This window comes from Vipera berus (assembly GCF_964194415.1).
Source record: "Vipera berus genome assembly, chromosome: 1".
NCBI classification, from domain to species: Eukaryota; Metazoa; Chordata; class Lepidosauria; order Squamata; family Viperidae; genus Vipera; species Vipera berus.
In genome coordinates, this window is record NC_138202.1 from 114,960,857 (window position 1) to 114,973,569 (window position 12,713).

At 46.1% G+C, this 12,713-nt stretch overlaps 1 protein-coding gene across 1 annotated transcript in view; it reads left to right on the plus strand.

Moving 5' to 3' along the window:
* The window catches only part of LOC308661045 (acyl-CoA (8-3)-desaturase-like), a gene marked incomplete at both ends in the record, with an annotated part of 55,934 nt that extends 47,369 nt beyond the window's left edge, over positions 1-8,565 (plus strand). Inside the window, 3 exons of the mRNA XM_081315750.1 lie at positions 2,149-2,228; positions 2,353-2,478; positions 8,457-8,565. Of these exons, the coding sequence (XP_081171876.1) occupies positions 2,149-2,228; positions 2,353-2,478; positions 8,457-8,565 (315 nt within the window). The remainder of the gene's footprint in view (positions 1-2,148; positions 2,229-2,352; positions 2,479-8,456) is intronic.
* Between the last annotated feature and the right edge of the window lie 4,148 nt (positions 8,566-12,713).

Below are 12,713 nucleotides of genomic sequence, written 5' to 3' on the forward strand. Positions count from 1 at the left end.
ATTACGCATGGAAATATGTCAGTTTATTGAAAGCAAAGGAAAAGACTGCACGGAATTGAAAGATGAAAAGTGGCTGTGTGAATTAGCATTTCTATGTGACATTACTAATTATCTCAGTGCACTAAACCTACAGCTTCAGGGACGGGACCGTGTGATCACAGACATGTACGATGCTGTGAAAGCTTTTCAAGTAAAGCTGCGACTGTGGGAGACTCACATGCAGCAAGGAAACTTGAGTCACTTTCCCAGTTGCCAAACAATAAAAAACCAAGTCTCCACCACTGCCTTCTCAAATGCTGAGTTTGCTGATAAACTGAGCACACTTCAAATGGAGTTTACATGTTGCTTTGCTGATTTTGGAAAACAGAAATTCAGGTTTGGACTGCTCAGCAATCCATTTTCAGTCGAAGTGGACAGCGCTCCTGTAAATATCCAGATGGAGCTGATAGAACTCCAATGTAATAGCACGCTGAAGGGAAAGTACGATTCTGTAGGACCCGCACAGTTCACCAGGTTCATCCCTGAAACAATGCCCCAACTCTGCCTTCAAGCTGCTCGAATGCTCTCCATGTTTGGGAGTACATACCTCTGTGAGCAACTTTTTTCCGTCATGAGGGTGAACAAAAGCGCACACAGAAGTCAGCTCACAGATGCACACCTCCACTCTATCCTGAGAGTATCCACCACTCAAAACCTATCCCCAAACATGGATGAACTTGTAGCCAAAAAAAGATGCCAAACATCCAGTTCGGACAAAATGGCATGAAAACTAAAAAGCTTGTATTTTTCTTTGTTTTAAATGTGTTTTTGCAGATTTATTTGAAATAAATCATTTGTTCATATTTGAGATTTTACTCCTTTTTGCCCCACTCTTAGACATAATACATTTCTGAACTAATATGATACAATAGTCCTACATGCAACTGGCCCTTTGAAGGCAACCATGATGCTGATGTAGTGAAAATTTCCAGGAAGCAGTTTCCTCCAACTTCTTCTGCCTTGAAAGATCTCTGGAGAGGAGCAGAAGGTGGCAGGGAAGCTGCATGAGGGAAGGCTGCTCCAACAAGCCAGCATCCTTACCACGCATGAGTGGAAATGGGGATTCCCTTTCAAGAAGGGCCAGCCTCCCTCATGCAGGACTGGGAAGTGCTGCTCCCTGCCTCCTCTTGCTCTCCAGAGATCTGTCAAGGCAGAAGAAGGAACACACACACACACACACACACACGCTCTCTCTCTCTCCAAGCTTGGAGACTAGGAGGCTATCTACATCTGAGCTAACAAACTACCAATCATGCCTGGGCTTGGGAAGAAGGCCCTTTCCATCCTCTGCACATGCTTGGCTGCAGATGTTTGGGAAGGTGAAGAGCTTGTGGGGCAATGAGATGTCCCCATATCAAATTAGCTGGTGCAACTTGTTCTCTCCTGACCGAGGCATTTCGAGTAAGCTGCGCTGAGTGAGCAGCATTGAGCTGGCCATGCCCACCCGGCCATGCCCACTTGGTCACGCCCACCCGGCCATGCCCACTTGGTCACGCCCACCCGGTCCCCCAAGGGCAACCATAATGCTGATGTGGCCCTCAATGAAATTGAGTTTAGATTATGATTGTTTGTTTGTATTTTTACACCCTGTGTTTTGGTATTAGATTGGAAAGTATTATTTTGTATTTGTATAATTATTGATATGATATATATATATATATATATATATATATATATATATATATATATATATATATATATCTGTCTGAAGTTTTCTTATATGAGTTAAAGTTTGGTAGTTTAAATAGTTTAGGATTGTTTGCGTAAGTTAGATTATGATTGTATTTTTATGCCCTGTATTTTGCTCTGGGAAGCCGGGGGGGCGGGGGGAGGGGAAAGGGAGGGAGGGGTTGGGGAGGGGGAAGAGGGTGGGGGGAGGGGGTTGGGAGGTTTTTTTTTTTTGGTTTGCTAAAGATAAAATGTATTATAAAACTTTTTAATAAAAAAAAAGAAATTGAGTTTGACACCCCTGGTCTAGAAATACAAATTATATATTGATATATACATACAAACATACATGAATATAAATCATGGACATTTGCCTGAAAATTGTTCTTCCTTCATTCACAGTATGTCTGGACTAAAACCTCTCTTTCTCTCTTCTCCCAGCTTCAGGCAACATGCAATGTGAATCAATCGTTTTTCAATGACTGGTTTACGGGGCACCTGAATTTTCAAATTGAGCACCAGTGAGTACAGATTTAGGGCAATGAGAAAGATTTTAAGGTATCCGTGAGAAACTGCTTCATAGTTCATATAAAACAAAAAGGTAGTAAAGGGATCATAATTCTCTGCCTTCCTTTTTGCCTATAGTCTCTTCCCTACGATGCCTCGGCACAACTTTTGGAAGGTGACTCCTTTGGTGAAATCCATGTGTGCCAAACATGGTATTGAATATCAATCAAAATCCCTCTTCACTGGCTTTGCTGACATTGTGCAGTAAGTATCAGACTACAAAGACTATTAGCTGAGAAGAATATTTGGGCATCTAGAAAACATTCCACATATAAAGGTTAGCCAAACAGCGAATCAAATGAAGAATCTGCATGGTTGTCCCAAAGGTGCTTTTTCAGGAGGCAACTGGACTTTCTTGTTTGTCTCTGAAGACGTTTCGCTTCTCATCCAAGAAGCTTCTTCAGCTCTGACTGGATAGTGCGGAATGGAAGGATCCAGTCCTCTGACCATCCAGTCAGAGCTGAAGAAGCTTCTTAGATGAGAAGTGAAACATTTTCAAAGAAAAACAAGAAAGTCCAGTTGCCTCCTGAAAAGCACCTTTGGGACAACCAGGACTTGGATGACTGAGAATCTCCATAGACAAATCTGCATGGTTTTTCTCTTAAGGACATGTGAAATGTGAACTTGCAATGATATAGACATATATATATAAGTGTGAAGATGTCAACTGAACACTAGGTCCATTGGGTAGAGGCTTCAAAAGCGATCTGCTGTGCAAAGTATTAGACTGTTAATGAGAATAAAGATTTCAGATGTAGATCCTTTAAGAAAAAAATGTATCAGAAAGAGAGAAATGCTAATCATTAAGCATGTGCTCTATTACATGCTTCTTTCATAAAATTAGTTATAATTAAAAATTAGTTATCAGTTAACATCAAAGAGCCTTTCATATGTGGTAGCTCTCAACAATACTTGGGTGATCTTGAAAAAAGATAAGCAGCATCTAAGTTTTAATTTAATTTTTAATTTTATTAGATTTATATACCACCCTTTCCCGAAGGACTCAGGGCAGCTTACAGGGAATTTAAAATCATAAAATACAAAATACAAAAGTTAAAAAACAATTTAAAAAGATTAAATTATCCCCTAAAATAAAAACCCCAGTTAAAAATTCTCAGCCTGGGCCGGAGAGCTCAAAGAGCCAGGTCTTCCGGTCCCGGCGGAATGAACGAAGGTCAGGGGCAGTCCTAAGCTCCATGGGCAGCTGGTTCCAGAGGGCAGGCGCAGCCACAGAGAAGGCCCTCACCCTGGGTGTCTTTTACCGGCGGCACCCTGAGAAGACCCTCCCTGTGTGAGCGCACTGGACGAAAGGAACTTGATGCTGGCAGAAGGTGTTCCCTCAAATATCCCGGACTCAAGCCATTTAGGGCTTTATAGGTCATCACCAGCACCTTGAATCTCACCCGGAGGGCAACCGGAAGCCAATGCAGCTCGCGGAGGAGAGGTGTTACATGGGAGTATCGGGAAGCCCCCATCACAACTCGCGCGGCCGCATTCTGCACCAGTTGAAGCCTCCGAGTGGTCCTCAAGGGCAGCCCCATGTAGAGAGCGTTGCAGTAGTCTAAATGGGAGGTCACGAGCGCATGAGTGACTGTGCGTACAGCATCTCAGTCCAGGTAGGGTCGCAACTGGCGCACCAGGCGAACCTGGGCAAAAGGCCCCCTCGTCATGGCACCTATATGGTCTTCAAAATTGAGCCGTGAGTCCTGGAGGACGCCCAAGATGCGAGCCCTATCAACGGGGGGTAACACCTCACCCCCCCATCATTAAAGGTGGAATGGACTGGTTAGTCCGAGATGCCGATATGCACAGCCACTCAGTCTTGGCAGGATTGAGACGAAGCCTGTTTCTCCCCATCCAGACCTGGACCGCCTCCAGGCAACGGGACATCACAGCGAGGGCATCGCTGGGTTGGTTCGGGGTGGAAAGAAAAAGTTGGGTATCATCAGCGTACTGATGATACCCCACCCCGAAACCACGAATGGCCTCACCCAGCGGCTTCATGTAGATGTTGAACAGGAGGGGCAAGAGAACCAACCCCTGAGGAACTCCACAAACGAGAGGCCTTGGGGTGGATCTCTGCCCTCCCATCAACACCGACTGCGAGCGGCCCAGGAGATAGGAGGAGAACCACCGTAAAACGGTGCCTCCCACTCCCAAACCCCTGAGACGCCGCAGTAGGATACCATGGTTGATGGTATCGAAAGCCGCTGAGAGATCTAATAGGACTAGGACAGAGGAGCAACCCCTGTCCCGAGCCCGCCAGAGATCATTCACCAGCGCGACCAATGCCATCTCCATGCTGTGCCCGGGCCTGAAACCCGATTGATACGGGTCCAGATAATCAGTTTCCTCCAGGAACAGAGGAAGCTGATGCGCCACCACGCTCTCGACAACCTTCGCCAGAAAGCGAAGGTTGGAGACTGGACGATAGTTATTTAAAACAGCCGGGTCCAGGGCAGGCTTTTTGAGGAGGGGGTCTCACCACCGCCTCCTTCAAGGCGGCAGGGAAGACACCCTCCTTCAAAGAAGCAGTTATTACTGCCTGGAACCAGCCTCGTGTCCCCTCCCGGGCCGCATAAACCAGCTAGGAGGGGCACAGATCCAACAAACAGGTGGTGGAGCTCGGCCTCCCCATGATCCTGTCCACATCATCAGGGGAAACAGGATCGAACTCAGTCCAGATAACATGCTCAAGACCGTCCGATTCCTCCACGTCAGACTCCGCCCAGTCAGAGTCCAAACCGGCCCGGATCTGAGCGATTTTGTCCGTCAGATGATGACTAAACTCCTCGGCCCATCCCTGTAAGGGATCCTCCCTCACCTCCTGGTGAAGAAGGGAGTGAGTCACCCTAAACAGGGCGGCCGGGCGATTATCTGCGGACGCGATGAGGGCAGCGAAGTAATTAGCCCTCGCTGTCCTCATCGCAGCAAGATAAGACCTTGTAAAGGTTCTTAGCTGCAATCGGTCAGATTCGGAACAGCTGGACCTCCAACCGCTCTCTAGACCCCGTCTCCGACGCTTCATCTCCTGGAGCTCCACAGAAAACCATGGAGCCCAACGGGATCTGCGCCGGGTCAGAGGTCGCAAGGGTACAACAAAGTTGAGTGCCTCAATGGCCGCCTTTCCCCAGGCATCCACCAAGGCATCAACTGGGCTGTGAGTGAGGGCGATGGGTATAGACCCAAGCGCCATCTGGAACCGTTCAGGGTCCATTAGGCGCCTGGGGCAGAACCATCTAGTTGGTTCCGCTGCCCAGCAGCGGGGGGTGGCATAACGGAAGACCAGCCACAGGAGATGATGGTTGGACCATGACAGGGGGGTAACAACCGGTAAACCCCCTCCCAAATCATCCAACCACTGTCCAGATAGGAACACCAGGTCGAGAGTGTGACCCCCCACATGGGTCGGGCCTTGAATTACCTGGGTCAGGTCCATGGCCGTCATGGAAGCCATGAACTCCCGGGCTAGCTCCGACGACCCTCCCAGGGAAGGCAGGTTGAAGTCACCCAGCACTATGAGCCTGGGGAACTCCACCGCCAACCCTGAGAGGGTGTCGAGCAGCTCGGGCAGAGCTGTTGCCACACAGCTGGGCGACAGGTATGTAAGCAACAAGCTCATCTGAACCCGAGAACCACATCTCAGGAGGAGGGACTCACTCCCGCCAATCTGGACAATGGTGGTCTCCCGCGGGCATAAAGTCTCCCTGATAACCACCACCACCCCGCCGCCCCTACCCTGAGCCCGTGGCTGGAGTAGCACATGGAAACCTGGGAGGCATAACTCGATCAGAGGGCCCCCGCCCTCCGAGCCCAACCAGGTTTCCGTAATGCATGCCAGATCCGCGCGTTCCTCCTCGATCAAGTCACGAATGAGGGGAGCCTTATTAGCAACGGATCTGGCATTAAGGTAAACCAGCCAGAGCTCAGAGGCCTGATCACCCTCACCCCCAGGCAAAAGGGTGCTAGCCGGAGGGTCGGAGCGCATCACCGCTCGCAAGCAGCAGGGGCGCGATCCCAGATGTCGATACAGCCCTCCGTGCACACACCTGCTGCCATTCCCTATCGTTGTGGGGATTTGAAGCCCCACCCCAACACATCCAGAACCAGCCGCCTCTAACCCAAGCCCCGACCCGCTGGGACCCCAAACCGGCCCGGACAGAGTGCCGGTTAATAATCCCCTCCCCTCCCTCACCCTCCCTAACCTTTTAACATAACCGGCTAAAAAGTGGATCAGAGGCCTCTTGATACATCTCCGCTCGAGGCCCCTATCTAAGCCCAACCACCTCTCAGGGTCCCAACAGTTGGGCCCGTCATTAAGGGGAATGCAGGAAAGGGCGGCAGGTCGAATCTAGGAGGGAGAAACCCCCCTGAGGGCATACAAGTTGGCTCCAGAGTAGTGTAAGAAAACCATACAATAGTGACAAATGTCCGCATAGGGCTGATGTTAATAATGGTTAATAATGGGTGGATCGATGGTATTGATAACATAAAGTCCGGTAGATGTATCACAGTCCATTAGTCCAGATCAGCTCTCACCTGAGGTGGAACTCAAGAAAAGAAACCCCAGCCGTCCTTTCACTACGGCTGAGGAGTCTAGCCTATCATGGATAGAGTAAAGGATCCCGGGGTAAACCAACCCCACCTGGTCTCTCACACCAGTGGGGCAGTTGATGATCAATCCAAGACCGTCCTCCCACCACGGTCCAGTCCCAGGTCCAGTCCGGAATATTAATGGGAAGCACTAACCCCCAACCGGGCATTAAAGCGTAATCCTGGCCGATCTTTGGGCCACAGTAGTGCCTGCCAACCAGCATAGGGAGCAAATCTAACAGGTCCAGCAAATCTACGGCGGTAGGATGAAACCACGGCCGGAAAGCCACCGCCGCCATTCGGGGAGAGGGAGGGCTCCGCGTCGCCAAAACAGCGACAGCCAGCTGATCTAAATCCCAACTCCAAACCAAGTCTCCGGATCGCTCAATCGTCGCCGCTGCTCCTCCGACAGGCAGGGGACGTTCATGACAAAAGATAGCAAATAGAGCCTGCGAAGCAAGCCCTGGCCAATTTCCAAGCAAGGAAGCCACCACTGCAACTCGGGAGGAGAGGGAGGGCTCCGCGCCGCCAAAAGCAGCGCCCGCCAAACTGACACGAACCTCAGCTCCAAACCGAGACCTCAGGTCGCCCGATCGTCGCTGCCGCTCCTCCGACAAGCGGGGAGTGCTCACGGCAAAGAAGCAACAAAGAAAGCTGCAGGAACCGGAGAGAGCCCGCAGCAAACTCGACGAGTCCCGGATGACAGGCCCGACCACAAGCAAACAAGCTCCAAGCCGGTAGGCAGACGCCGCTATCCAAGGGGGCAGGGAGAGCCCAGCGCCGCCAAAAGCAGCACCCAGCAAGACATCTTCATATCCAACTCCCCCCAAAGCTGTCCACCGCCTCATGCCTCGGTCGGGTCTCCCAACCGACCCATATAAAGCCCGCTGCGGAGCGCAGGGAGCTCAGACCACAGCCGCCGCCATCTTGGGCAGGAAAAAATAAGTTGGTAGTATTTTGATAGGAACCATCAAGAAAAAGGTGTAAGCTAGACCAGGAGTCCCCAACCCCCTTTCCATCGACCGCACCTGGTTGGAGCATGCTAGCAACTGGGCTGCACAAACAAGCAAAGCTCCATCCACGAGATACAGGTAGCATGCAAAGCCACGCCCCACTCCAATCCATGGAAAAAATGGTGCCCAAAAGATTAGGAGCAGCTGAGCTAGACTGTAAAGTTGCAAAAAACAAACAAACAAAACCCTCTAGAAACAGGCAATGGCAAACTATTTCCATATGGCTAGTATGAACATTACATGCCCAGCTGGTCTCCTGAAGATGGACAGAGTCTGCCTTCTCCCTATCACCATGACCTTTCAATTTGGGTGGTTGGATAAAGTGCTACTTTATGATAATGATATATAAGTCCATAAAGCATCAATGCAAACTAGAGATAACTGTGAAGTCACATCAAATACCTAAAAGAAGATGTAGGAATCACGGAGAGATTTTTGTGCTTCTCAATCTGTCCTCAATGTATTGTACTCGTTCTGAATTCAATCCTCTGCTTGAATCAGAAGCATGATTTTTCTCTGAATAGGTCTTAATTCTCATAGCAATGAAGCAGGACTTACTTTCTGTTTTTTTTCCAGTTCCTTGAAGGTTGCAGGTGAAATCTGGTTCAAAGCATATCACTGTGAACAGAAAATACCAAATTCTAAAGTCTGCCTTCAACAAGGGAAGAAGGGTGAAGAGACATGAATGGATCTGAAATGGACCTGACAGGCTTCAGGGATTGTAAACCTGAAGTAATTTGTGGATGAAACAGAATGCTTGGAGAGACTTTGGGTCTCAGCTCAGCTTTTGGCATGTTTCCTAATGAATATAAACATTTCAAGCAACACTTTTTTTTCTTTCCTGCTTTTGGGTCTTGAATGCATCATAAAGATGCAGGCTTCACAAAAATGTTCATTGAATTGTTTTGTTACTGTTTTTACACTTCATGCCTCTTTTGCAATGGTCAGGAAAATAAACCTAATAGCTGTTATAATGGATTTGGATTAGGGAATGAGACTAGGCCACATCAACAGATACAAAACATACCTAAGATGCTGAGAAACCACTCCATATTTCTCCCACTTTGTCTTCATCATTTGGAGATTCTGTGTAAGGATCTGCCCCAGATGGTCCCTCAGGAAAGTAAAACACTTGAATCCATGTGATTGACTCAAAAGAACTTTTACTGAGAGAAAGTGGCTACAAGAAAGTCAGGAGGAATCTGAAGATCCTATGCAATGCACACAGCTATTCTTTTTTTTTTCCCAAGTCCAAACACAACACCCTGACCAGTCCACCAGCAGCCAATATGATGTTGCAAAGATGTTTTGAGAATGCTGAGGTGCTAGGCAGATAACAGGTCACTCTCAGGGCATGACTACTGTTATGTAAAGGGCTTTTGGTACATCACCACGTGTTCTCCAGCAACCCAGACAGGACATCTCCGGTCCTGCAATTGGTCAGCTTTGGGCGGCAAGCATGGGTTCAATCTGATTGGTTGCTACCAGAAGGTCTGGCTATATATTGTGGCAAGGTGCACCCAAGTTTTCAGTACAGTTCCAGCTTAATAAAAGAATGAGTTTCTCTGTACTCAACTGTGTGTCTTCATTCCTGCTCATCAGAGCCCACGACATAATAACTGCCTTGGAACCAGGCTGGAACCGGCTGGGAGGGAGTCTGCTTCATCTCCAAAAGGCCATCCCCCTCTGTATTTCCCAAGCATTACAGCAAAGCGAAAGCACCCCAAATATGCCATTGTTTCTCCCCCCCCCCAACAGAATGGCAGGACACGAAGGTGGACCTAACATTCCATATGATTTACCTGACGTCTATCTTGCCCAGTACTTCCAGTACTAATATAAATAGTAGTATTTCTTCCACATTCATTAATAAAAAGAGAAATGAAAAAGTATATTGCACCAACATATACATTATATATCTCACAAAGATGACCACGCATGACTATATTTCTGTGCATTTCTTCACACTAGGGGCTTCTCCTTGGGCTGGGAAGGATGATAGAAATCCTGTACAAGCTAAGAAACGGGGACATGGTAGGCAGTTTTGCTGATGGAAATCCAGCACAGGGAAAATGTGTGTTCAAGTCAGTGCTGAAATGAAAAGAGAAAAAGAAGCTGATTTTATGAGAGTGCAAAGAAAGTAGTGTTTTTCAGTGTTTGCTACATGCTAACATGCCAGCACTCTGCTTCACAGCTGGCATAATGAAATGGCCAGGGATATTGCAAGGAGCAATCATAGTTGTGAACAACTTATAATAAACACAGGGTTATGGTTTTTCAAATGTCCAGCCAGAACTAGAAAAAATGGTACATTAGAAATAAGAAAAGAAAGCATTTAAGAAAAAAAACTGAAATTAAGCTAATCTGAAAAGTACTAACGGTGTATAGAGCATATGCTAATTATTTTGGATTAAGAATAAATCACTACACTAAGACACCAAAGAGAAACAAAGAATTTGTATTTTGTGTACCCTTCTGGAGCACTTTTTTGAAATTGTTGTTAGCTGCGAAGTCGTGTCCGACCCATCGCGACCCTATGGACAACATTCCTCCAGGCCTTCCTGTCCTCTACCATCTTCTGGAGTCCATTTAAGCTCACGCCTACTGCTTCAGTGACTCCATCCAGCCACCTCATTCTCTGTCGTCCCCTTCTTCTATTGCCCTCGATCTTTCCCAGCATTAGGCTCTTCTCCAGTGAGTCCTTCCTTCTCATTAGGTGGCCAAAGTATTTGAGTTTTAGCTTCAGGATCTGGCCTTCTAAAGAGCAGTCAGGATTGATCTCCTCTAGGACTGACCGGTTTGATCGCCTTGCAGTCCAAGGGACTCGCAGGAGTCTTCTCCAGCACCATAGTTCAAAGGCCTCAATTCTTTGGCGCTCAGCCTTTCTTATGGTCCAACTTTCACAGCCATACATTGCAACTGGGAAGACCATAGCCTTGACTATACGCACTTTTGTTGACAGGGTGATGTCTCTGCTTTTTAGTGTGCTGTCTAGATTTGCCATGGCTTTCCTCCCAAGGAGCAAGCGTCTTTTAATTTCTTGGCTACAGTCCCCATCTGCAGTGATCTTGGAGCCCAGGAAAATAAAATCTGTCACTACCTCCATTTCTTCCCCATTTTTGAAATTATATAATAGTTATTAAAATTGATTACAGGAAATAATTAAAAGCACAATCCTATGCACTTATGCAAAAGTAGGACAATTCAATGAAGGTTATTCCTAGATAAGATTAAAATCTTAAATACATTTCCTAGGATAAACTTTCCCAACTTTTGGAAATACTGGATTCCTACTCCCATAATCTCATTCTTTGGGCTTGTTCTGTGGTGATTGTGAGAGTTAAAATCCAAAACATCTGATGAACACAGTAATGCAAAAGGTAGCTTAGGGAATAATTACAGGTAAATTTGATGGAATTTATTTCTGAATAAATAGGGTCTGGTGTATTTTTATATGATGTTCTTAATATTTTTGTTCCATTTTTCTTAAAGCATTCTTAAGTTATTCATAATATTTATTTAAAATTCTGCTCAATAAATAATACTATCAAGATAACAGAATACATGGGAATATATGTATTGATGTACTGTAGTTTGCATGCATTGTATATTAATGACAATAAGAAAAACAGAAAAGAGATTTTATGTGGCCAGTAGTTTAAAAAAACAACAACAGGCAAAGCAGATTTCAACAAGACCTAACTATGGATAAAAGCAGGAAAGTTGAGAAATGAAACAGAGGGTCTAGTTCTGCACAAGGCCAAGCCTCAAGCACAAATGCACACAAAGCCAAAATTGAAAAGACAGCAACAGAAAGCAAATGCTGCCTTTGCAAAGAAGGTGAAGAAATTATGGACCACATAGTTAGCTTCTGGAAGAAGATCACACAGACTGACAACAAAACACAGCTTGACAAAGTAGCAACAATGGTGCATTGGAATGTTTGCAAGAAATACTATTGGCCTGCAAGCAAGAACTGGTGGGATCACAAAAATAGACAAAGTAATACAAAATGAAGAAGCTAAAGTGCTCTGAGACTTTAGAATACAAATAGACAAACACCTGCCACATAACACTACAGACTTAAGAATTATTGATAAGAAAGGCAAAAAAGTCTGAACAGTAGATGCAGCAGAATCTGAAGACAGCAGAATAGAAGAGAAAGAATTGGAGAAAATCACAAAATAGCATTTAGCACTTAGCACTTACGGTATATATCACTTCATAGCGCTTTACAGCACCGTCTAAGGTAGTTTACAGAGTTATATATTGCCCCCAACAATCTCAGTCCCCATTTTACCAACCTGGTGGAAGGATGGAAGACTGAATCAACCTTGAGGCAGTCAGGATCAAACTCAGGATCGGCAGTGGGCAGAATTAGCCTGCAATACTGCATTCTAACCACTGCGCCACCAGGGCTCTTATAAAACACAAAACACAAAGATCTGCATATAGAAATAGAATGACTGTGGCAAAAGAAAGCACAGATAGCATCAATAGTAATAGGAGCCTTGGATGCAATCCCAAAACATCTGAAGCACTATGTGAATACCATCAGGATTGACAAAATCACCATTGGTCAATTGAAAAAGGCAGCTTTACATGTAAAAGGTTATATCCTGCTAAGATACTTTTAACACTATTAAACAACAATCTCTGTCTATTCCAGGCCCTTGGGAAGGACTCGATAAGTGGATAAAAAGGCCAAATCTAGTCTAAACATCTGACTGACTGTGCAACCAACCATAATAAAGTTGAAAAGTTGAAAAACAAATGACACAAATTCTGCAATATTAGCAAAACTAGATATTTTTGAAATATAACCTTTATTTC